Source organism: Alexandromys fortis, unplaced genomic scaffold (assembly GCF_014885135.2).
Source record: "Alexandromys fortis isolate MF-2015 unplaced genomic scaffold, M_Fortis_MF-2015_v1.1 scaffold_229, whole genome shotgun sequence".
Classification (NCBI taxonomy): domain Eukaryota; kingdom Metazoa; phylum Chordata; class Mammalia; order Rodentia; family Cricetidae; genus Alexandromys; species Alexandromys fortis.
In genome coordinates, this window is record NW_026068122.1 from 435,695 (window position 1) to 460,309 (window position 24,615).

General features: G+C 44.3%; 1 protein-coding gene across 2 annotated transcripts in view; it reads left to right on the forward strand.

Annotated features, from left to right (window-relative positions):
- LOC126490431 (uncharacterized) overlaps positions 1–24,178 on the forward strand; it is an 82,105-nt gene extending 57,927 nt beyond the window's left edge. Inside the window, exons 1-3 of one of the 2 annotated variants that reach the window (XM_050125370.1) lie at positions 16,118–16,290; positions 20,282–20,426; positions 22,656–24,178. In XM_050125370.1, coding sequence (XP_049981327.1) covers positions 16,282–16,290; positions 20,282–20,426; positions 22,656–22,735 — 234 coding nt within the window. In that variant the 5' untranslated portion in view covers positions 16,118–16,281 and the 3' untranslated portion in view covers positions 22,736–24,178. Of the gene's footprint in view, positions 1–16,117; positions 16,291–20,281; positions 20,427–20,598; positions 22,021–22,655 lie in introns of those variants that run through there. The other variant, XR_007589186.1, reaches the window with a different exon arrangement.
- Positions 24,179–24,615: the final 437 nt, after the last annotated feature.

A 24,615-nucleotide genomic window follows, 5' to 3' on the forward strand; every position in this document is an offset into this window, starting at 1 on the left:
GAGGGGATTGTGAAGCAGATCCTAAGTCTTTGCTGAGTGCCATCTGCGACATATTGTCCTTTCCTTGCGGGCAACCACTCACGGAATTTCCCTTATGTCCTTATGATTCTCAAATTTCCCAACCTGTTCACTCCGAATACATGGAACTGGCTTTCCACCCCAGAGAAAATACTCATAGTTGCTAGGCCACCGTTTAACCCTATGGGCCTCGCTCCCGATGAGGAAGCTTATTCGCAGACATAAGGACATTGCTTACGTTGCCGGGAAGCCTACAGGAAGGACTGTAGGTAGAGCATGACTGTAGCCCCACCTCCTGCCTGACCTATTTAAGTCACGCTCTGTGGCAGATGATCGGAATGAAGAAGGAAAAAGGCCACTGCAGATGGACAGCTAGTGGGGATTGAAAACCCAACGTTGCTTGCTCCTGGCAAACGTCCTTGCCTGACATGGAGGGGGCACTGTGAGTGGCGTGGTAAAGCAGGCATTGATGGAGTCAGACAAAACTGGAGTCAAAGCCCGAACATATCTTTCACTAATAAGGTGACTCTGAGAGTATTCCAACCCCACAATCTGTGCCGTAGAGCCCCGGAAACAGAAGAGAATAATAGGACTTTTCCCTTAGTGCTGTTCCGTGGATTAGCTGAGATGAACAGGGGGAACAGGGCACTTAGAGCAGGCCCTGGCAAACAGCCAGGGCTCAGCCAATGCTGGCTGTGATTATAGAAAAACGCAGCACACCAGCCAGTGCCAAGGACACGCTCCGTGAATGTAGCCGTTCCCTGGGATCCTGGAATGCCAGGGCTGGAAGGGACCTCCTCTAAAGTCAAATCAATTTTTCTCGTCTCCTTTTGCAAACGAGCTCTCTGAGGGCCCAAGAGGGCCACAGAACATTCCAGAACGATGCTGTGAATTCAGCTGAGAGAGGACTGGCTGCAACATGCTTCCTGCTTTCTTTCCCTTCAGAGAACACCCCGAGTCCAGTGTGGCTCTTCACACTCAGGGTGGTTTTTGAAGGTGGATTTGCTGTGAGAAATTCTTTGACGGCGTCTCTCTGAGAGAATCCAGGCTGCAAGTGTCATTTGATTTGAGAGCTAGTTGTACTATAGAGAGAATTGAAGATGCTAGAGTGGAAATCAGTTTCTCTTTGACCCACAGCTTTTTTTTTTTTTTTTTTTTTTGGTCTCTATTTTGTGGTCTCTATCCAGTGACTAAACGTGGAGACTCAGTTCTACCCTTTGTCAAATGGAGATGTGGGCAACACTCACCTCAAAATGTGCTTGGGACACTTAATTTAGCTAACTAGAGGATTTTAAAATGATGCCTAGCAAGAGCTGGAAGGACAGTTCTTTGCTTAACAGCACTTGCCGCACAATCATGAAGCCAGGAATTTGGGTGCTGGTGCCTGCATAGTAAGCCAAGTGTTCTGAGTATGCCTGTAATCTGAGCTCTGAAGGTGAGCAGAAACAGGAGTATTGCTGGGACTTACTGTCTTCCAGCCTATCCAGGCTCAAGGAGAGCCCCTATCCTAGAGAGACAGAAGGAAAGTGACAGAGGGGGACATTCAGTGCTCTTTTCTGGCCTCCATGCGTGTACATCCCTACATACATGAAGATATGCACCCTCCCCACTCCACCCCCACATACAAACGCACACACAATAATGTTTTAAAAATAAAAATAAAATGGTACTTCATTCTGTACAAATACCTGCTATACTAAAAGTCATTCTGTTAGAGGCCAGTACTTAAGAACTCACTCCCTGCCTCTGGCCAGTTCTGCACCTCAGTATTAGAACTAGTGACCTAAATCACATGACAGGGAGGAGACAGAGCTGCAACCAGGTGGAGAGGCAGCTCTAATGTTGCTCGGATTCATGGGGTAAAAGAGAATTGGCTTGCATTCTTGGCATGGGTTTAGGATACCAGCCTGGCCTGCCTCTGTGGCCTGTGGCATTGGGAGACGCATATTGCATCATCCTTCATATTTATTTCTCCCCAGAGCAAAGCGGAGGCTTTCTTTGTTCCATTAGGAGTCATGGGCAAGGCAAGGCAGTGAAGCGGGGCAGCTGTCAGAAGAATTCAGGCTGGAGCAGGCTCAGCAGGGAGGAACCCAGGGAAATGTGATATGGACTGCCCAAGTGCCTCCCCACGCCTGCCCCTCCCTGGTCCAGCTGCTTAGGAGAAGGGAGGAAGCTAGTATTTTCCCACTGCCATTGTCTTCTGGACAGGGCCATCAATCTTAGCTTATCTCTCCCTCATAGTCGCTGGTTATTGGCCTTCTTTATGGAAAAGGAAGAGGAAGCTCAAGGGAACACATCGAGGCGAGGGCAGCATTCATGCCCGGGATCGGGACTCCCAAGCCCTTGCTCCTTGCGGCACTGGATAAATCCTGCTGGCCCAGCCAAGCAACCGCCAGAAGCATCTGGCTTCTCTTCAATTAGTGTAGCCCAAAGCAGGAAGAAACAGAACTAAACCTACAGGCAGTACTTCCTAGAATTAATGATGAAGACAAGAGGTCAAGCCGGAAACTCTATCCTGGTTCCTCTATCCCTCCCTTTCTTCCCACTGCTTGCCTCTCAGTCTTGTTGCCCCTCACATCCCCCAAACGCTCCTGGCAGAAGTTTGGCCTGGAGAGGGCACCTGTCCTGGTGCCAGCCCAGCATGCTTGGCCTTCACAACAATAGCTGGAAGGGCCTCTTAAAGCAAATACTTCCTGAAGTGCCCAGAGCAGCCACTGTCCCCGCTGCTCAGGAACAATCATACTCCATACCAACTTCCGTGTGGGACTCCATTTTCCAGTCTCCTGGGCCTGCAGCTGCGGGCCTTCTGCTTTCTCCAAGAGTCAGGCAGATGGAATGTACAGGAGTCCAGGACTCCGATACTAAAAGCCCTAAACTTTCTAGGACAATTTTAGATTCTTTCTCCCAAAACTATATTTCAAAAGAAAGAATCAGAATTTCCAGTTTCCTCTATTCTTCCTGAACATCCACAGCCAATCCGTTGTCTTTGTCGTATTTCTTTTAAGCTTGAAAACAAAATGGGAAGGGTTTGGGATGTACCTCAGTGGCAGAGCACCTGTCAAGTATGTGTCGCACACGCGCACGCACACACACACACGTAGAGCTGGGAGACAGAGACAGAGAAATAGAGAGAGAAAGATACAGGGGTATGAATACGCATGCATATGTGTGTATATAGATAAATAGATATAGATATATCAGCATTTCATCTTAGTAGCACCTCTAACAAGTTCCATGTTTCACTATGCGGCAATACCCTGGGAATCTTGAACACCACCCTGTCAACTGCTGGAGATGGCCTGAACCTAACAGGTGAAACTGAGGATTTATGTGCAGAATGCTGGGAAATGGAGCACAGGGTGATGGAAACGTGGGCAACAGAGGCAACTGATTCTAGCCAAAGGCCTGGGGAATGAGAACAAAAGGTTGGAGAATATAATGGGGAGGACATTAGACTGGTGATTGTGTAAACGAATGTATAATGTGTAAGAGAAATGCAAAGGAGGCCCATGAAACAGTAAGATTACATGAGTGACGTAATGATTAGCGTCTCTGGACCTTAGCCTGCCTGGTCTAGTTGCATCTCTGGGCCGGTTAGTACTGCGTCTCCTGGGCCAAGTGCTTAATCAACTTTATAACTCAGTATTCCTGTCATTAAATGAAGAGAAGGACAATAAAACAGTGACCTCATGCTTTTTGGTAAAGACTTTAGAAGTGTAAAGTGCTGGAACCAAACCTGGAGTACGGTAGGCGATATGTAAGTGTGTCAGCTGTGATTCGGAACAGGAAGGAGCGGGGCATAGAGCATTTCAGGAGTCAATCCTAATTCTACGCATCTCTAATGCTCTTGAGTCAGATGACAATGAGAGCAACAGCTCACAGAGTGCGGCTCCTGCAGGGAACTTGCAATGCTGAGTTGCTGAAAAACTTGCGTCTTGAAATCAGATACCTGGGATCAAAGCTCATGGCATCTGTGTGACGATGGACACACCATCTGTATTCTCTGAGCCTCATCCTTCTCAGTGTAAAGTGGGCGTGAGTCATGGACATCCATGATAGGGTTGGGGTGAGGACTGACGGAAATAATGTATGTAAGCAACCCGAATGATAAAGTGCTAGAAGAAGTGGGAGAGTTGGGAAGAAACTAAAGAGATATAAACACAAGAGAGACCGCCCCCAGTCTAAGGTGAGGTTGCTATCCCCCACTACACTCATTTTGCATCCTTTCTTTTTATTGCTGTGTGTCAATCATCCATTTCACTCATAAATGTATCTCCAGCACTTATCTCCATCATAACAAGCCAATACAAATTTACCAAAATGAACAAATAAACACAAATACTGTCCAGGATCAAACTCTTAAGAAGGGAGGAATTGGAACCGGTTCCCACAGCTCAAGTAAACAGCCAGAGATCATGATTTTTTCCAAGGCCCCCTTGCATTTCTGAGGCAACGCAGCATAGTTTGAGGCCCTGGTCCTTTGCCAGGACATCAGTGTAACTGATGCGTCCACTGTGGTGAGCCCGAGGGCTGATTAAGAGTTTATGGAAAAGTTGCAGCTTTTGGCAGCACTCCTTCCTCTGATTTTGACATGACTCAGGGCAGGAGACGTTTTCAAAGAGTGAGCTTTGAGAGAATCCCCACGCCCAATGATGGAAACCTTAGAAGAAAGGACCACAGATGAGCACACCTCGTCAGGGATTAGGGGATGCTGAGCAGGTTTTCAGAGGCATATGGAGGCAAGATGTCAAGAACTTGCATCTCTGACAGACTCTGAAACACTTTAACCAGCGAATTCCTTAGCAGCTTTTAAGTGGAGAGGATAGCATTGTAGGTTCACAAATAAATGGAGCTTTGGGATGCCATCTTCGTGGTTCTTTTGACAGCGCCACAGACAGAGGACATCAGGCCTTGGATCAGCAGCTTACATGCTTCTCCTGCCTTGTAGATCAGCAAGCAGGAGGCAAAGGGGCACTGGATGAAAAGTTTGGAGACATCCCCCACCTCTAGCTAATCCCGGTCTTCTGACCTTGTCACTGAAGAGGCTGTGACCCTAGCAAAATATCAGCCATTTTCAGTCACAGTTTCCTTATCTGCCCAATGAGACAAAAGAAATCCTTGCCCATTCTTTTATAAAACCAACTTTCAACTATGGTAGCCAAAGCTTATTTAGCTCTTGCTGTACCAGCCCGTGTATGACCTGTCAGTTTTCTCCGGAGCCACAAAATCTAAACATTTAGCCAGAGAACATCCAGCTAACAATCACAGACCTGGGATTTGAACACAGGCTGCTTGGCTTGGGAGCCAGATTTAATAGGTATGTTGTATTCTCCTGGCTTAAAGTGGTTCTCAAACTTCCTAATGCCATGACCCTTTAATACAGTTTGTGGTGACCCCAAACCATAAAAATTATTTTCGTTGCTGCTGTTATGAATCGTGATATAAATATCTGTGTTTTCCAATGGTCTTAGATGGTCCGGTGAAAGGGTCGCTTGACTCCCAAAGGGATCTCAACCCACAGGTTTAGAAGAACTGTCCTACGGAGGGCCCTAAGAAAAAGGGCTGACCAGGATCTTAACAAATCTTCAGAAGATAGGAGAAGGGTACGGTACCTACCAAAGGGTGATAGTATGTGTCTATGATAATGGTTTCCCCAGAAAACCATTTTTATTGCATTTTTTATGACTAGCATTGGAAAATGAAGGCACACAAACTCTGAACTTGGAGACAGATCGGCTTGAGTCCAAGCTTGAGCACTTAGTTCCTGATTGGACTATCTCAATTCCCTTTCAAGAAAAACAGGCATCTTAAGTTGTGAGCTTTGTGTTTGAGTTACACAAAATGCGTAGTGTATGGCGCTAAGCAAGTTTCTTCCTCTCTCTTTTTCTCACAGATCTAAGAAATTAAATGTTTGGTGCCCATCAAATGAGACTGGTTTGGGATAGGTTTATTCTTTGGGACATGGAGCATGGGGCCAGTGGGTACCACTCACTTTTCCCAGGCACCACTTTTGTCTGACTCAGCACCTGAACTTTAGGAGTTTGACAGACTCGGCTGAGAAGTTAAGGACCATATGAGCACAATTTCTGGGGAGCCAGTAGACAAATGTGTGGAGTCTATAGGGCCCCCTGCAATCATATGTCAGAGAATCATAACAAGAAGTACAGTAAGAGCCAAGACAAATTGAATCTGCGTTGAATGACAAAATATTAAAGAGGCACAAATTGCCAAGGTAGAGTCATGTGACCTGAACTGATGGAGAAGATGGTACTGGGTATATGAGTCTCAGATGATTTACAATCAGGTAATGTTTATGGCATTTGGAAGACATCCAGATAAAACTTGGGGTGCCCTTGCCACACCAGACTGGCAGTGGTCATTCAGGTAGGAATTCTACATTGTACAGGAAGGAGAATTAACTGGTTCTTGGTTAAATGATTAAATGATAGTGTTTTGTATTGGACAAGTAATGTGGGCTAGAAGCTGTGGGTATTCAATCTCTTCATCCCTGCAACAGTCCTAGAATACAGGGAACTGCTTTCCCTACCTCACTGATGGAGAAACTGGGGCTCACGAACATGGAATAACTAAGTCTCAGTTAAGTAGCCAAAAGAAGAAACCCTGGGGGCACTTAAGCCTTATAGGGATCTAGAGATCCAAACTTTTTCTGCCTCCTTTAGGACTAAGCTTATAGGTTTACACAGCCATGCCTGGCCTTTTATGTGGGTTTTCAGAATCTGAACTCAGGTCCTCATCTTTCTTCCTCACTGAACATCTTGTGAGTTCATTCTCTGGTCCTTTTAGAGGGGCTTCTCCAGTCAGTATTAGAATGTCAAGGGTGAGCTTGTGGGTACGTCTCAAACATGACCCAACTATAGACAACCAGTAGTATTTCAGAATAGAACACTGAGACTTCACTTTCACGGAATAGTGTGCTTGTACACCAAGAAGTCTTCTGCTTTGACACTTACCCATGTTCTTCTACATTTATCCTGGTGCTCTGAAGATAGGCTGTGTGTCCTAAGGCTTTTCTAAACGCTTTCTCAAGGTTTTGTGAGTTCTTCCAGGAGTCCACATGAGGTAGGAAGTCAGGATTCCTTTTTATTGGATAGCAAACATAAGAGTTCATAGTCTCAAAGTCTTGGGCTAGAGATGGAGAAAACATCAGAAACACGTACTGCTCTGTCCTGTCCTTTCCTCTCCAGGGGTCCTGCTCCACCCTGTCCTCTCCTCTCCAGTGGCCCTGTTCTGTCCTGTCCTCCCCTCTCCAGGGCTCTGGGGACCTGTTTGGAGATCAACTCAGTCATGTAGGGCTGTAGATGACAACTCCTTAATTAACCCCACTCTCCATTTATTACTTTTGGTGTCTAGCACATGACAGAGAACGTTCTAGACATAGATGGCCTGAGATAGCCCCTGCATCAGTAGACACTGCTGTCTCACAGAGTAGGTAAAGCAAGCAGTATGATAAACTGTTTCATTCAGGAAGTTGCCGGTGGTGTAAATGAAGCACTCTTTAATGGAAACATGGAAGACTTCCTGGAAGGAGTAAAATTTGAACTATGATCACATGCACAAAGGTCAGCAGGGAGGGACACTTTCCATGAATTGTGCTAATCAAGGCTTGGGATTTTCTTATGTGAAACAGGATAGTCACAGTTAGTGTGTATGTCAGGCCTATGAAAAGGTGTAAGAGCAAGAGGGAAAGTCAGATTTAAAGCTCATGCTTAAAATTAAAAAACAATCTGAGCTCTCTGTCTTTCTCACCTTCAATCCTCGGAAGATCCAGCTGAATGTGGTACAGTTCTCTGGGCGCTGACTGTACCAGCCAACAAGAGTGTATTAAAAGATGGGTCACCAAGAGGTGGAGAGCCACGAAGCCTCATTATTTGAGGCATGGGTTCCTATTCAAAGGTATATAGCGAGGAAGAGCCACAGCCAGGAAAGACTTACTTCTTGCCTAGCATTCAGCAGGTACCACCCTCCTTCTCCTCTCTGCATACACATTCTACACGGACAGCCCTCAATGATGACTCAGAATCATTAACATTATGGCCACTTGTGCAGTTCAAAGATGAGAGAGCCACACGGAGAGTCTGTTGTGTCGAAGCGGCTCTGGGTGGGAAGCACTCTCCTTGGAGACTGGGGCAGGGTCTGACTTGCCAGGGGAGGTTTGCGGAGTGTTCAGACCGTGACTCACGGAGGTTTGTGGCGAATAAACAGCTCTTTCTGCTGAGACCGTTGACAGCCCTGGTGACAGCTTACCTTTGCAGTTGCCAAGGAGGACCTGACTGATTTTTGACAAGTTCAACTTTTCCAAGCAGCCCAAGCCCTGCAACGGGACCACCCTGAGCAAAAGCCCAGCCAGACCCAAAGGGCTATTAAGGAAGGATCAGTATGGGGGTCAGCAAGTCAGAAGACCAAATCTCTCCTGCCAGTCAAGGAAAAGCATAACTACATGGGGAAGGGGGGCTTCATAGAATGCAGGTTTCTGTTTCCAGGGTTGGGGGTGGAGGGACCTCCACATGCATTTTCTTCCTTCCTTCCTTCCTTCCTTCCTCCCTCCCTCCCTCCCTCCCTCCCTCCCTCCCTCCCTCCCTTCCTTCCTTCCTTCCTTCCTTCCTTCCTTCCTTCCAAATCTGGTAGGATTCAAAATTCTGGCAAGAAGGTAAATTATCCTCTTTTTAGGTGTACCCACATAACTGAGGACTTAGTTGGTGACTAGTAACAACTAGGAACTTTGACCACTAAGTTACTGATATCTTTAAGCCCCATGACTGAAAGTCCAAGGACAAATAGTCTAAGGTGAGAACAACACTCCAGCAGTATTGTTGAAAGGCGGGCACTTTTCTGTCTTCCGTACTCGTTAGGACATCAAGTCTTCTGCCGTCCGACTTAGGCTGCAAGATGACTGCCACATCTCTGAGCATCACAACAGCATTCATAGTTACAATGGTGGTGTGGAGAGGGATGGGGAGTTTGAAGTAGCTCACTCTTGATAAATCAGAATATTCTTGATTAGAAGTAGCATTGTGTGGCCGTTCCTAGAATCTAGGGACTCTTGAAAAGTGAATGTCTGACCAATGACAATGAAAGAACTGTGACCTACCCAGACCAACCTGGATTCACCTCTTCTGGGACATGGTGCTTTGGAGTCTTGAAAAGACTAATAGTTTCTTAGCAAGGAAGAAAGCTGTTGGAGGCAGGGAAGGACTGCTGTCACATAATCTTGGAAAAGTAGCCCAGCATTGTACTATGAGAACATACCATTGATGAAAAATAAAATAAGCCAGGTATGGGAGCAAAGGTCTTTAATTTCAACAGGAGGATTTCTGTGAGTTCAAGACTAGCCAGTTCTACATAATAAGCTCTAAGACAGCTACAACTACATAGTGAGACTGTATCTAAACAAATAAACAAATGAAAAAGCCCAATTAATTCATTAATAAAAAACAGAGAACCTGTCTACTTTACCCTTTCTTGATTTTCATCGTGTCTGCAAAGTCCTTGCCAATCCAAGGCCCAGACGAGGTGGCCTTTCTCTGTCACTTTTCCCACCTGCATGCTATACCTCCAAACATGCTGAGGTATCTGCTGAGTGCCCAGCAGACGGACAAGGATGACTTCATTTGTGGGATGGTTGAGTATAAAGGTTTTCCATCAGATATATAGTGATGGATCAAATGACCAGGCTGACAGTCATGACTCTGCTCCTCAAGTGGTTGCTGTATTCTCAGTAGGACTTCAGTGCGGCAAGCATTGGGTGATCTATCATTGTGTGACCAGGGTTCAAGGATATTCTTCCTCTGGGCATAGACATTTGTAATGCAATTTATTATGTGACAACATAATTCAAATAAAAATAATAAGGAATGCTTGCCTGTAGCTCAATAAATTAATATTCAACTTGACTCAGAGAGAAATGGAAACAAAACCTCATTATTTATTACACTAGCAAAAACTGCCAGGAAACAATCCATGTGGAGTCCTTAGCCTAGTGTATGACACACGGTGTCTAGAAAATGTCAGCTATCTTTATAATCTGCTACCTTAAAATTCCTTTCCATTCTCACGGCTGGGTTTGTCACTTGACTAATACATATCAATAGATGAAGGAAGAGAACAGGTTGTCCTGGGTCATTCAACATTGCAATGGATTCTTCTTAGTTATTATTATGGCCTCAACAAATAGCATATTTTTGTGCTTATGGTGTTGGCAGCTTTTGACCATCTTGAAAAGATGGGAAATATGGTAGATACTAATGAGACGGACAAACATGGGTGGAAGCTAGGGGCTGCTCCCAGTGGACAGCACTCTGCAGGTCCCTGTGTTTATTTACGAACCTGTAAAAAGGGCTGAGACCATGGTTGTGAGATAGTTTGGGAAGCAAACACTACAGGGCTTACCGACAATTAACCCTGAATTTTACGGCTTCTGCAAGAAGGTCTCTGTTCCAGGTGGCAATAAAATCCCAGCTCTCGAAAAGAATCACCCTTGTTCCACTCATGAAGAAAGTAACCTATAGAAATACTCGGGAGATAAGCATCTTCCTCCTCTTGTTTTCAGAGCCTCATAGGGATAATTCTGTGCTAGAACCAAGCAGGGTACAGGGCATGGCTTTTTGGATTCCACCTTTTAGAGGATTCAGTCTTAATACAGAGACTCAAAAATATTCTTCTGGTGTGGTATGATATGATATGATATGGTGTGTGTGTGTGTGTGTGTGTGTGTGTGTGTGTGTGTATGTCTTTAGGTGCATTTATGCTAAGGTGTATGTTTGGAGGCCGGAGAACAACTTTGGAAGTTGGTTCTTTTTGTGGGTCCTGGGTATTGAGTTTGTATCGTCAAGCATGGTAGCCTTTACCCATTGAGCCATTTCACTGGTTCTAACATATAAATTTATAATATGGACAAAACTTGATGTGCAGAGAAGCTGAGTACATTCTTATTCATAATAACCGCAAATATAAAGCATCTAAAATTACTTGCTATCTTGGCAACAACTTGGTAAATTATGGTATGTCTAAGTACTGGAACATACAGTTGATGCTCACAGAAACTTTGGAATACACACATGCACACAGACACACACTGCTTATATAGCATATCCACTGAAAGAAATAGTACACATTTGTCCATTCTACTATTGTGTTAGGAAATACATCAAAAAGTTATTTGTGTTTTTTTTTTCTCCAGGCACTTAGAATGTAGGAAAGGGCTTCTTCCCCCCTCCCTGTTTTAAAAGATTTCTTTACCAAGAATACAGTGCTCTGCCTGCATGTCTGCTTGCTTGCCAGAAGAGGGCACCAGATCTCATCATGGATGCTTGTGTATCAATATATGGTTGCTGGAAGTGAACTCAGGAACTCTGGAAGATCTGGTGATCTTAACCACGAAGGCATCTCTCCTGTCCCCAATTTTTAAAAATCCTTTACAGCCAAATGGAAAGCACAGTGTTTAAATACCGAGGCCGGCTTGCTTTTGAGTCCTGCCTCCTACTGACCGGCCACTTTGCCTCTTTTTCTTCTCAGCTCGCCGTGTATTCCGTGGGAGTGATGATTATTCCTACTTTATAGGACAAATGTGGGTAAAGATAATTTAAGAGACAAGCTTGATGCAGGCAGCCCTCCACACGATGAACACTCAGAGAAGCCAGCTAATACTAGTACTTTTGGGTTACAAAACTACCCAACAAGTCTGAAAACTTTAAAAGGAGAGAGCTTTTTCTATTCTCCTGACTTAGATCAGTCAAAGATGGAGTTTTCAGGTTTTCTTTTCTTTTCTAATTCTTAATCACCTGGTAGCTAAAAGCATTTTATTTTGGAGGGTCGTGTTTAGCCCAGGCTGACTTCAAGTCACCATTTAGCTGAGGTTGTTGGCCTTGTACTTCCAACTCTGCTGCCTTCACCTCTACCTCTACCTCCTGAGTGGTGGGATTGCAGACAGGTGCCACTGAGTTTGATTTATCCTTTGCTGGGGTTGAAATTCAAGGCCTTGTACATGCCAGACAGGCAGGCTATGAGTAGAGCCATATCACCTAAAAGCCTTTTCACAACCAAATATAATGCCTACATGTGTGTCTATGCATCATGTATGTACCGAGTGCCCTTGGAAGCCAGAAAGGATGTTGGTCCTTAACGGTTGTGAGCTGCCATGTGGGTACTGGGGGTTGAGCATGGATCCTCTGAAAGAGCAGCCAGTTCTCGTAAGCACTGAGCCATCTCTCTAGCTGCCATCTAAAGCCTTTGGAGTGAGACTGCTCAGTTCTATTTTGAGAAAACAAATAAGCGCCCTGCTTTCTCTTTAACCCGGAACACTTGATACCCTACCTTCTCTTAGCATCACCTCCCAACCCTCAACACTTTGTGGAGGTCACCAAAATTCATCATCTATGTGGGTAGCCATCAACACATTTTATTTCTCAGCGTATCTGGGAAGACAGCCAGAGTAGTATAAAAGAGTGGATTTAGTGTAATATTGCTGCATAACAAATCGCCACCAACTTAGTGACTTTAAACAGCGCACACTGACTAAGTATCTGTGGGTCTTGAGTCTGGGCATGGCTACATTGTACCCTTCCCTTAGGACCTCACATAGCTCTAGTTTGGGGTGTTAGTTGGGCTGCACTCGCCCCTGGAGGCATCCCTAGTTGAGAGTCCTCAGTGGCAGGATGGAGGGCAGCTTCTGACTCTGTCAGACTCAGTGCTGGAAGGTTGCTCTCGGTTCTTAGAAGTGTCCCACAGTTCCTTGTCACATGAGCTTCTCTCATAAGGAAGTTGTCTGGTCCCTAGGCTGCTCACGCCATCGTTACCCAGGAAGCTCTCTAGACTACATCGGCTGCTGGATGAAGTCTTATAACACACGCCTAGTTGAAGCTCACATATTCTGCCACCTTTGTCATTCCTATTGTTCAGAGAAAAAAAAAAAGTCATCAGTTCCTCCCTGTGCAAGGGAAGTTCAGCACACAACCATGACCACTAGGACACTAGTAGGTAAAGACTGTAGAGCAAGTTTCTCTTTTAGTCTTTCTACCACTGTAAGGAATGGTGTTCTCTTTCTCCCTCCTTCCCTTCCGTGTGTGTGTGTGTGTGTGTGTGTGTGTGTGTGTGTGTGTGTTAATAGTACTTGGATGAGAGAGCATCTCCCAGAGACTTCCATGCCTTGTCTCGGTCCTCCTTGTTGCTTACCGCCTTCTCCTTTTGATCATAGAGAAGGCTCCTCCTCTAAGTCCTATGTTCTTCAAAGAGGAAAGAAGGGGAAAGGGCAAAAAGACACCTGCCGTCTAGGCCAGATTCTCTTCAGTGAAACAACAGGTTCTCAGAAGTCCTGCCCTGACTCATTACCCTCATTGCCTTTCTTCCACCTCCCCTCTATCACCAGGTGATCTAGATTATGTAGGCCAAAGGGAAGTTCACAAACGCACATGCATGCACACACACATGCACGCATGCACACACACACACATTTACACTCAAAAAAGTCAGATTCACCCCTTCTGTGCATGAGAACACAGAGGGGGGAAAAGCTATGTGAATTAGTTACAAAGCTTGAATAAGAAAACTGTAGTTTCTGGGCCACAGTGGAATGGTGCAAGCGGCCTCTGTTCTCTCTCGCCCTCTTTTTCTTCTTTGTTGCTCCTCCATCTGGGTTTAAAATGTGCCAAATGCAGCAGCACTTCCAGAGTTAAGCGCCCAGACAAGCAGGCAAGTCTGTATTCGGAGCTCAGAGGAAAGTTTATGAGGGAGGAACGTAATAGCCCCAGCTGGAGTGCTGCCAGGGACTAGCAACTGCAACACCCTTATTTGCTTTGGGGAGGAGCAGCTTGAAAACTTTTTATGAGATTCCAGAAGCAGCAAGGTCATCGGTTTTATGGCCATCCTGCTCCATTTGTAAATACAGCCTTTGAATGATAATGTTTGGACTCCCCGACAAGAGCAAGGCTGGCAGTTAGCTTCTCTGAAGCCGGGCACAATAGAGTAAGAGACAGCCTGCTCTTCCGTGCAGAGTAATTTTAGATCCCAGCAAACAATGGCGATAAACCATCCCTCTTTCAGGGAATTTAATTTGCAAATCGCCTCACCTTGAAGTCCCTGGGTGTCTCTGAGGCAGGTAATCTCATTAGTTAGGTCCTGAGAGAAACAACCAGTGTTTACTGTCCTGCTCGTTTTTTTTCAGCCAGCCCAAGTGTCTGGAGGAGAGCTCTTGGTTAGGCCTGTTTGTTGTGATACTCTCAAGACTGGGGGAGGTGGGGAGGGAGTGGCGGCTGTGTCCTTGCCAGGCCCCACATATTCTTTCAAATAAGTTGACTTTCTCCAGCAACACCTGGGCCTCTCTCTTTAGCTGCTCACCGGACCGAGCTTTTCATTACAGATGAGTGTTTATGAGTCCGGGCCCAGAAAATATTTGGCACCATTTGGCCAGGTATTAGGTCTTATGTGGGTTGCAGTTAACCACGGGAACAGCATAAGTCTATCATTGGGCTCATACTAGAAGAAAAGGCAGATTGGGCATGTGCACTCAGGCTCCGACTATGCAGCTTGGTTAAGTGCTGGCGTTTGTGGGATCTGAATTATTCTCAAATTTTAGTAGTCACATGGAGCAAGATAGATCTTACTTTCTTCTTCCCCCCCTTGTGTGTGTGTGTGTGTGTGCGCGCGCGCACTTCTATATACGTGGCATGATAAGGGGTAAGAGATGATATTGAAAACAAAGGGTTTAGTGGAAAGTTTGTTCAAAGCAGATGGCAACCACCTTGGAATGGAACTCTTCAAGGCTAGGAATCTCTTTCCAAAGGAGGCCAGTTAAAGACTGTTCTCTAAAGACCTTGGTTAATTCTAAATAAACATCTTCCCTGTGGGAGAAATTAGAGGCTCCCCTTGTGATGCTGCCTCCCTGCCTGAAGACCTTAGGGGAAGCCTATATTTTCTATTGTGTGCTCCCCCACCCCCAATGAGCATTGCATCAGACCATTTTTTATATACAAGTAATAATTGAGAATCTGATTTGTTAAAATGGTTTCATGTTATTCTAATATAAAATTTACAAATGACATATTATTGAAATACAACTTTTAGTAGAAATTCATGCCAATCATACTGATCAGTCTAATTATTAGGTTAATTTTCTATAACTTTGTAGATCAGATGTTTAAGAGTTTTGTCTTGATTTTCCAAGATAGGGTATCTCCGTGTAACAGCTCTGGCCATCCTGGAACTTTCTTCTTAGACCAGGCTGGCCTCAAACTCACAGACATCTTTTTGCTGCTGGCTTTTAAGTACTGGGATTAAAGGGTTGCACCACCCGGCCTCGATTGAAACTTTTAAAATTAAATTTAACTTATAAATACAGTTAAACTATCTGAGAACTCTAACTCCTGAAGTCTGTAAATACAACCAACTGCTGACAAAACTCTTTAAAAGTGCCTTATTGGTAGATATTTAATAAGATAGAGTTTGCAGGCTGAATAGAAAAACAGAGAGGAAATACACACTAAGATTTATAAGTGAATGGTTAGATTAAAACTCCAGGTTAGAAGTCGGGAGATAACTCAGTAGATAAAGTATTTCTCTAGCAACTGTGAGGATTAGAGTTCCGGTCCCAGAACCCACATAAACGTCAGGTGGATCACCTGTAATCACAGCCCTGAGGAAGCGGAGTCAGGCAAACTGGCTTGCTAGACTAGAAAATTCTTGGTGAGCTCTGGGGCTCGGTGACAAATTCTGCATCAATATCTACAGTAGTGTGATTGAGGAAGACACCTAACGCCAACCTCTGGCTTCCATACTTGTCTCTTTTCACACAAAATGCCTGAATACATGTACACAAGCACGTCCACATATACCACTCTCTCTCTCTCACACACACACACACACACACACACACACACACACACACACACGCAAAACCCAAAACCCTTCAAGATAAGCATCTCAATTGTGTTTTCAGTGTTCCAAACCTACTCTCGTGTATCCAAAGCGCTTGGGTTGAGAGCGACGTCCTCCCAAGGTCACGTGGCCAATAGGAGTCACACTCACAGTGCAATCCAGGGATAAACCCTGCTGACCTTTCGCTTCTCTGCAGCGCTTGTTTGACTTTGAACAGGACTCGGTCGTTTATCTGTGTTTTATTTGACTGCCTCTACTCAGCCGCGTACCTCGTTGTTGCCTAGCATGGGGTAACTAACTCATAGAGGAACTCAATCCATGTATTTCGCAGCGCTAGCTTCTGGGGAAGGATGCCATTGAGATGAAGAGAATGTTGTCATGCCCCTGGTAAGTTGTGAGGGAGGCTGAGCTGCAGCCTTGCACTTCAGAGGTTCATATTCTCGTGGCGCGGCTGCCCACAAGGCCTAGCTGTTAACCTTAGTTTGCTGTTGGACTCTGTAGATATCCAATCCCTCCTCCTCTGCTCTGTGAAGCCCAAGTGGCTAACCCTGCCTACCTCTGCTCTACCCGCTCTGAGGACACTGGCGTCATTTAATTCTTTGACCATACAAGGTCTTCCCTACATATGGTCTCGTTCCATCTTGGTGACTCACGGGGGCCTTGAGTTTCTCCTTCAGACACTTCCTTGTAAAGAATACTTGTTTACTTGTAAGTGCACAATGTCTTCCTCACGTGGAAACCTTTAGTTCTGTGTTCCTAGCCGGCTTTGTTCATGAGCAGGGGTTTATTAAAGGCACGTTTTTGTTTTTGTTAAGGCACTTCATACATTTCTGTCGTTGAGATGGATGAAAGAATGGCTATGTGATTTTCAGCTTTCTCGTGAGCATTTGCGCTGGCTGGATCTCCATTCAACCAGGAAGGAGTTTAGATGAAATGTTATCAGACAGATAGGGGACTTGATGTCTGTGGTTCCTTCCAGGCCAGTGAACCTTTTCCTTCAAAAGGGCTTTCTGTCACTTCGCTTTAGCCATTGCTTTAATCTTTATTATGGAGAGCTGTAGCTCTCTCTCTCTCTCTCTCTCTCTCTCTCTCTCTCTCTCACACACACACACACACACACACACAGAGAGAGAGAGAGAGAGAGAGAGAGAGAGAGAGAGAGAGAGAGCTGATCTTTAAGGTGATGCAAAAAGACCAAGAAGAAACCTAGAAATGACCTTGGTTTCCCCGCTGCCCTACTTAAGAAAGTGAGGCCTCATTTGGAAGGGAGATGGCGGTCAGCTGCAAATGTCAGACTCCTGGACATCAGTGAGTTTTATATTTCCCAATGAAGGTTTATGATTAAACTTCAATAACTCAAATGCACCATCCGTGAAGAATGCCAGCTCCAACTGGTAGTTCTTGTTTTTATTAATCTCCTCCTCCTTTACTTAAAAAAAAATCCAAAAAAACCCAAACCTCTCTGCCTTTGAATTCCTGAAGCCCCATCCGCGAGTTGGGGTCTGGTCGCATTCTGATGACGCAGAAACACTTGCCCATGATGGTAAGCCTATGTTGACAATGGCAAGCAAAGACAAAGCTAAGGCTAGAGAGGCAGAAGGTCTCTAAAAAGAGAGTATGCCATGCTCTCTTCCCCAGAAAGGCTGGGGCAACAGTAACTTCTACCTGGAGATGATGTGGGTTCCCCTGATACCGTCTCTGTGGCTGCCGGATGCTGGCTGGCATTTTGGAATTAAAAGATAATCTATTGAAATCTGCCAGCCTTCTTTGTACCCAACCCACTTGATTTTCTTTTCCCTCTGTAGATGATGTCAGCAGCCTTTATGTGTTACATCAGCATTTATGTGGTACGCTCATGGGCTCCTATATTAACCTAATTACTCCCAACAATGTTGCCAGGTAGGCTTGACGGCACCCACTTTTCTGGTGGGAAAACTGAGCTCAAAGAGTTTTGTAACTTGCCTGGCACACACAGTATGAGGTGCCTGAACTTCTACTCTAAAGTCGGCTTTGTCTACCCCTAACCGGGTCCTCTGGCTGACACTGAGTCTAATAGAAATCACAGCGAGGAGAAGGGGTCTGGCCCTTTCTCCTTCCCAGGGCCGCGGGCCTGCTCTCTAGGAAAGGGCTCTCAGTCACTGTACTTCTTTGTTCTACTCCTGCCTTACTAATTCCTGTTTATAGTCAGAAACCAGGCCGATTTTTCTTCCAGAAAGGCCAGTCCCATGTAAAAGCAACCAGCTGTCTCCAAGCCCCTTGCTCTCACCCCACCCTCGGAGACCAAGAGCTCTGTTTTAAGCCCCAGGGTGACTCGTTAGCATGCATAGGAGGCGAAGTGGCCCAATAAGGATCCAATGAAGAGTCTGAAAGTCCACTTGGGCCTTGAAGCCATTAAGGAACTGTAGTCTAGTTCGCAGTTTACTGTTTTCTGTGTAAAATGCTTTAGTTGAGATGGCTGTAATAGGTCAAATCATGGTGGCAAGTAGTTTTCTCTGAGGAAATGACTGCTCTGAGCTCGTGGGTGGTGGTGAGGTGCCTGCAGCCCGCGGGGAGGGGCTCTGAAGACCAGGGAGCAAAGTTTCAGTCCTTTTGTTTGTTAGCCGGTGAAAGAACAATTACTGCTTACGGAATGGCTGTTTCAGCTTGCCATACTGGAAAGTGTCCTAGCAGGCGTAGTCATCCCACCAATAGACACACAGCTAAGAAGTTGCTGCTGCGGCTTGCAAACTGTGAGACACTAACCTTCTGGCCTTTTCCATCATCGCTTTGCTCAGAGAAAAGGCCAAGGCAGCTATTAACGTGTGCCTATTAATACCCAGTTTATCTCACCTATTATCTCAATTTGTAGTGTCTTATTATTTTTTTTAAAAAATCTTTATTGTCACTTAGATAATTAAATAATAACTTGTGAGTTTGTCATCTTTTATGAATAAAACATTTTTGTTTCAAAGCTTGGATTATAATACACAGGCCACAATTTTCAACTTCTTAATTCAGCAAGATCATCTTTCCATGGCTGCAAAACTTCTCTTTTATTGGAATACATTTATTTATTTATTTATGTGTGTGTGCGCGCACACACTCGCGCATGTGTGTATGTATGTGTGTATGTGTGGAGGCCAGAGGTCATCAAGAGATGTTTTCTTCAATAACTTTCCATCTTGTTTTTTGAGGCAGAATCTGTGGCTGAATCTGGAGTTCAGCTATTTGGCTAGCCTGCCTGGTCAGAAGCCTCAAGAATTCTCCTATCTTTGCACACACGTACCGTAGGTCTAGCCTGGCTTTTTTTTTTTTTTTTTTTTCTTTCTTAAACATAGATTCATGAGGATCAAGCTTAGGCCCTGGTGTTTATATGATAATCATTTTATCAACTGAGCTGTCTTTTTATGTATTAAGCCCACATTCCCACATGGTTTCATTAGCAAATCACTCACTGCCAAGAATTTGGGTTGTTTAGCACAACCTGCTATTGTGAGCCCCACCAGAGTAAAGCTGTTAGTGTGTGCCGGATGCGGCCTCGGGAAAAAACGCTCAGACGCGGCATCTCTACCCTACTTCTGAAAATGTGTGCTTAAATCCCTCTTTAGGCAAATTGTACTACTTTATTATTACCCATGGCTGTGCATTTCCTCAAACTTCAGCATTTACACAGACTTCTGAACTCACTCGTCAGTAATACTTTAAGAAAATGGACTGATTTAACAACCTGGAGTATTGTTCTGGAATTTCAATTTGGTAGAAACTCACAGACAATGTATAAACTAGGTATTTTGCAATTCGGGAGAACACAAATTTAGCCAACCATTCTCTGGTATCCATGTGAGATTAGTTCCAGGACTCCCTTGGATATGAAAATCTGTGTGTCCTCAAATCCCTTATTAAAGTCCAGTATTTCAGCATAACAGGGTGCAAGCTACCGAGCTCATAGATTATAGTAACATTAGTTGTTATATATAGTTTTAGGGAATGATGACCAGAAAGTCTATGTGTGTTTAGTGTAGAAACAGGTTTAAGTACTTTCACTAGGAAGTTTAAATGTACATATCTGTCTAGATGGAGGACAGGCTGGCCATAGTACCAAGATCAGCCACACACTCATGGCAGATGGATGAATTGGATGCAGATGAGCAGAAAGTGCCCGGGAACACTGGCAGCCTGGTATAGCTGGCCTGAAGCTCAGGATGGATAGCGGAGGAAAGGGAAGGCAAGCTCCTAAGTCCTCTCAGGGCTGTGCTGCTTTCTTGTCAGTGGGTAACTATCAAGGCATCGAAAGGGACTGGCTGCTGTGAGTGGATCTGAGGTTTTGGAAAATCCTTCTGTCTGCACCTCCTCTTGGCTCATGTCCTCTTGATCATATGTTTGTTTTGCTTTACTCCAGGAAGGAAGGAAAAAAAAAGGGAGAAAGAGAGAGAGAGAGAGAGAAGAAGAAGAAGAAGAAGAAGAAGAAGAAGAAGAAGAAGAAGAAGAAGAAGAAGAAGAAGAAGAAGAAGAAAAAGTGAAAGCGGGAATAAGGAAAATGGAAGGTTTGAGCACATTTCCCCAAGTTCTTTTCTGGTGTAAAAACTCCTTGGTTTTGATTTTTTTATGTGTATTTAAATTTATTTTGGAGACTCTTGAGAAAAATAATAACAAATTCTGTAACAGTTTGGCCCACTCTATGGTCTGTAACTGCCTTCCCGTCTTTCTCTCACACAGGTAATAACTCTGGAGTTGCAGCACTCTGACCATGACTCATGGCATATAGTCCCACGCAAAAGCAGGAGCCTTGCTCAATTCTGACCTGCAGTCTATATATAAGCAGATCTACTTTTGGGCCCTGGAGAGGTAACAGAAGATAACAGACATGCAATTAATATGGAAGGCAAAAAATAATCTCACAGATTTGAGTGTTTAAAACTAATTGTTCCTTTCTTAAACTAAATTTGGTATGACAGAGTAAGATAGACACGGGACTCCATGAACCCGATGTCAGAGCAGATCTCATCTTTTTTGGCCTGTTATGAGCACAAAGCCAATTCCAAGTTTATGGTTGGTTCTGGGGCTAAAGACAGCTAAACAAACAAGTGTGCCTCCTCCTCTTACAGGTGACCTGAGCTCAGTTCCCAGCACCTAAATCAGAAAACTCTCTGGGCTCTCTACACCTTCTTCTAGCCTTTTTGCACGCACGCACGCACGCGCGCACACACACACACACACACACACGTGACATACATCCACATATTCACACAGGCATGCACATTTGTGCATCAATTGCCTCTATAAACTGAAGCTGGGTTTACCCAGAATTCTTCTGTTGTAGATAATTTTTACTGATGGCTCTTACAGTATCTTATATATTGAACACGAGTGTTATCGACTCTTTTATTTAAATGTAAATAACAATGAAAATTGGAGTAACCTAGCTGGGTGGTGGTGGCCCATGCCTTTAATCCCAGCACTCCAAAGGCAGAGGTAGGTGGATCTTTGTGAGTTCTAGGCCAGCCTGTTCTACAGAGCGAGTTCCATGACAGCCAGAACAACACAGATATACCTTGCCATGAAAAACCAACCAAATCAAAAAGAACAATTGGAGTAATCTAATTCTTATATTCAAGAATTTCTAATAGGCATATTTTCTGCTGGCATAATTCTCATTTTGTTAAAATGGGTCATTCTTCACATTCTACTTTTACTAATGATTTACCTGTAGATTTCTGCAGCATAAGTTAGTTAGAGATGGTAAAGAAATATCCAGGATTGTCATAGCCAGAACCTGGAAACAACCTAAATGCCCTTCGCCCGAAGAATGGATAAGAAAATGTGGTACATTTACACAATGGAGTACTACACAGCAGAAGAAAATAACAACATCTTGAATTTTGCAGGAAAGTGGATGGAGCTAGAAAACATTATTTTTAGCGAGGTAACCCAGACACAGAAAGACAATTATCACATGTACTCACGGATAAGTGGTTTTTAAACATAAAGCAAAGAAAGCCAGCCTACAAAACACAATCCCAGAGAACTTAGACAACAATGAGGATACTAAGAGAGACTCACATAGATCTAATCTACATGGGAAGTAGAAAGTAGAAAAAGACAAGATCTCCTGAGTAAATTGGGAGCATGAGGACCTTGGGGGAGGTCTGAAGGGGGGAGGGCAGAGGCAGGGAGGGGAGCAGAAAAAAATGTAGAACTCAATAAATACCAATTAAAAAAAAAAGAAAAGAAAAAAAGAGAAATATCCAGGAGAGTTTTGTTCCTTGGCTTCTGCTCCTAACTTTCACTCCTTAAAAATGCTGATGAACTCTTGAGACCTACCTCTCCCTCTATTTTATCTCTCACACTGTAAATGTATGTATGTATGTATGTATACACATATTCTTTATTTGCATCTGGAAATTCCCCAACTTCTCTCCAATCTTGCTGGCTCAGAACAGGCCCATGATATCTCATTTGAAGCTGAGCTGCTGAGAAATGTCAGCTCATCCAAGGCCACTGGCTCAACCTCAGAAAGGTGATTGCAGGTCTTAATTCAGAAGAAATGAACCGATGGTCCGGTCCCAGATCATATTATTGATGGAGGATTTAAATTGCCCGAGTAGACCCTTGTTTCAAATTAAGTGAAATGTAGGGACTCCAACCACTCAACCCCCACCCCAGGACATCCTTCTTGATGGAAGTGTCAAGGGCCTCTGTTTGAAAATCTGACTTGTGTGGACCCTTACAAGAGAGGCAGAGCAGACTGATAATTATCTTGAATATCACCATAGAACCTTCATCCGGCGATGGATGGAGACAGAGTCAGAGACCCACATCGAAGCACTGGACCAAGCTCCCAAGGTCCAGTTGAGGAGCAGAAGGAGGAAGAATATGAGCAAGGAAGTCAGAACCATGAAGGGTTCACCCACTGAGACAGTGTGCCTGAACTAATGGGAGCTCACCAACTCCAGCTGGACTGGGACTGAACGAGCATGGGATCAAACTGGAAGTTGCCGGGAAGTCCCTGCTTATTTAAAGTCCAAGGGCCAGACATCAACATAAAAACAATCTTAAAAAAAACAAACAAGCCGGGTGATAGTGGCACACGCCTTTAATCCCAGCACTCGGGAGGCAGAGGCAGGTGGATCTCTGTGAGTTCGAGACCAGCCTGGTCTACAGAGCTAGTTCCAGGACAGGCTCCAAAGCCACAGAGAAACCTTGTCTCGAAAAACCAAAAAACAAACAAACAAACAAACACCCCCCAAACAAAACAAAAACCTTTCTGTCCACAAAAAAGCATTTAGTGAGGATCCAGAGCATGCGCACTATGGTACGAGTGTAGTCTTTGAAACCACGCCTTAATTCAAATGTCAGTCTTGGAGAGGATAAGGAATTGGCTAGGACAAGGAAATTTATGTACATGTTTAGGAACTTAAACCTTAACAGTTGGTAACAGCAAAGTGAGATCACCTTTGGGTGTAGAAAAAGTTGGCAAATACAAAGAGGGAAATTTACTTAAGAAACTTCCTTTCTAATTAGCATCATCAACATAAGGATCTAAAATTATAAAACGTGTCCCAAAGACGCATCTGTGTGAGCACACCCAGCGGGTAGATTGTTGCAAGGAGCTGCTTGTTCGTCCCGGCTGCCCAGAACCGAAATAATCACACAGAAAATGTATTAATTAAATCATTGCTTGGCCCATTAGCTCTAACTTCTTATTGGCTAACTTTTACATTAATTTAACCCATTTCTATTAATCTGTGTATTGCCACACGGCAGTGGCTTACTGGGTAAAATTCCCAGCATCTGTCTCTGCTTTTTTCCTCCCAGAATTCAGTTCTGTCTTTTCTGCCTACCTAAGTTCTGCCGTATCAGGCCAAGGCAGGTTCCTTATTCATTAACCAATACAAGCCACACACAGAGGGGACTCCTATATCAGTGGATAATTTATATAACTTGTCCATGACACAGAACTGCACATACAAACACACACATGCACTTAGATGGAGAGAGACTGTCTCCACTAACCAGATCAATATACTATGTACACAAGCCAGGGAGACTGTCCATTTTCCACAGTTGGAGCAAGAGACAGTTAATAGATACTTTAGTAAGTAATACATTTTTTCTTAAAAAAGGCAGCTACGATGATCTCCAAAAGTTGGTTATACTGAATTTTGTGAAAATAGGAAAGATTCAGTCAGGGTTCTTTTTCTTTTTCATTTTCATGCATTACCTTGTTAGGCTTTTAGTTTGCAGAGAATATCACTAACTCGCTTTTGACTCTGACCTTCAAAGAATCAGACCTACAAACCCTGGAAAAAGTTCCTTTCAAAGTACTGGAAATAAAAATTTGTTTGCTCCTCAGTTAGCAAGAGCCTTCCAGTTCATCGCAGTCTGCCTCTCTGGATTTGAAGTGTTTCAAATGAAAGCAAGAGCCACGTGGGAGAGCACAGTGAAAACCAGGAGGGCAACAGGCACAAGGCACTGGCGAGGTGGCAGGACCAAGCTGTAGTTTACTTCTGGGATTTTTTTTTTTTTTTTGACAAAGCAAAGGGAAGCCATTAAAGAGGTTATGTCATAGCCACACCTTGGGGCAACATCTGTAATGGTCCAGCCTCGACAGGGTTCACAAATTCCAAGGCAGGGGCACAGGGGATTAGAAATATTAGATAAGAGGAACAGAAATACGAAAGAATTACAGAGACAGGATAGAACTGGGAGGGCTATCCAGTAAATACTGAATAC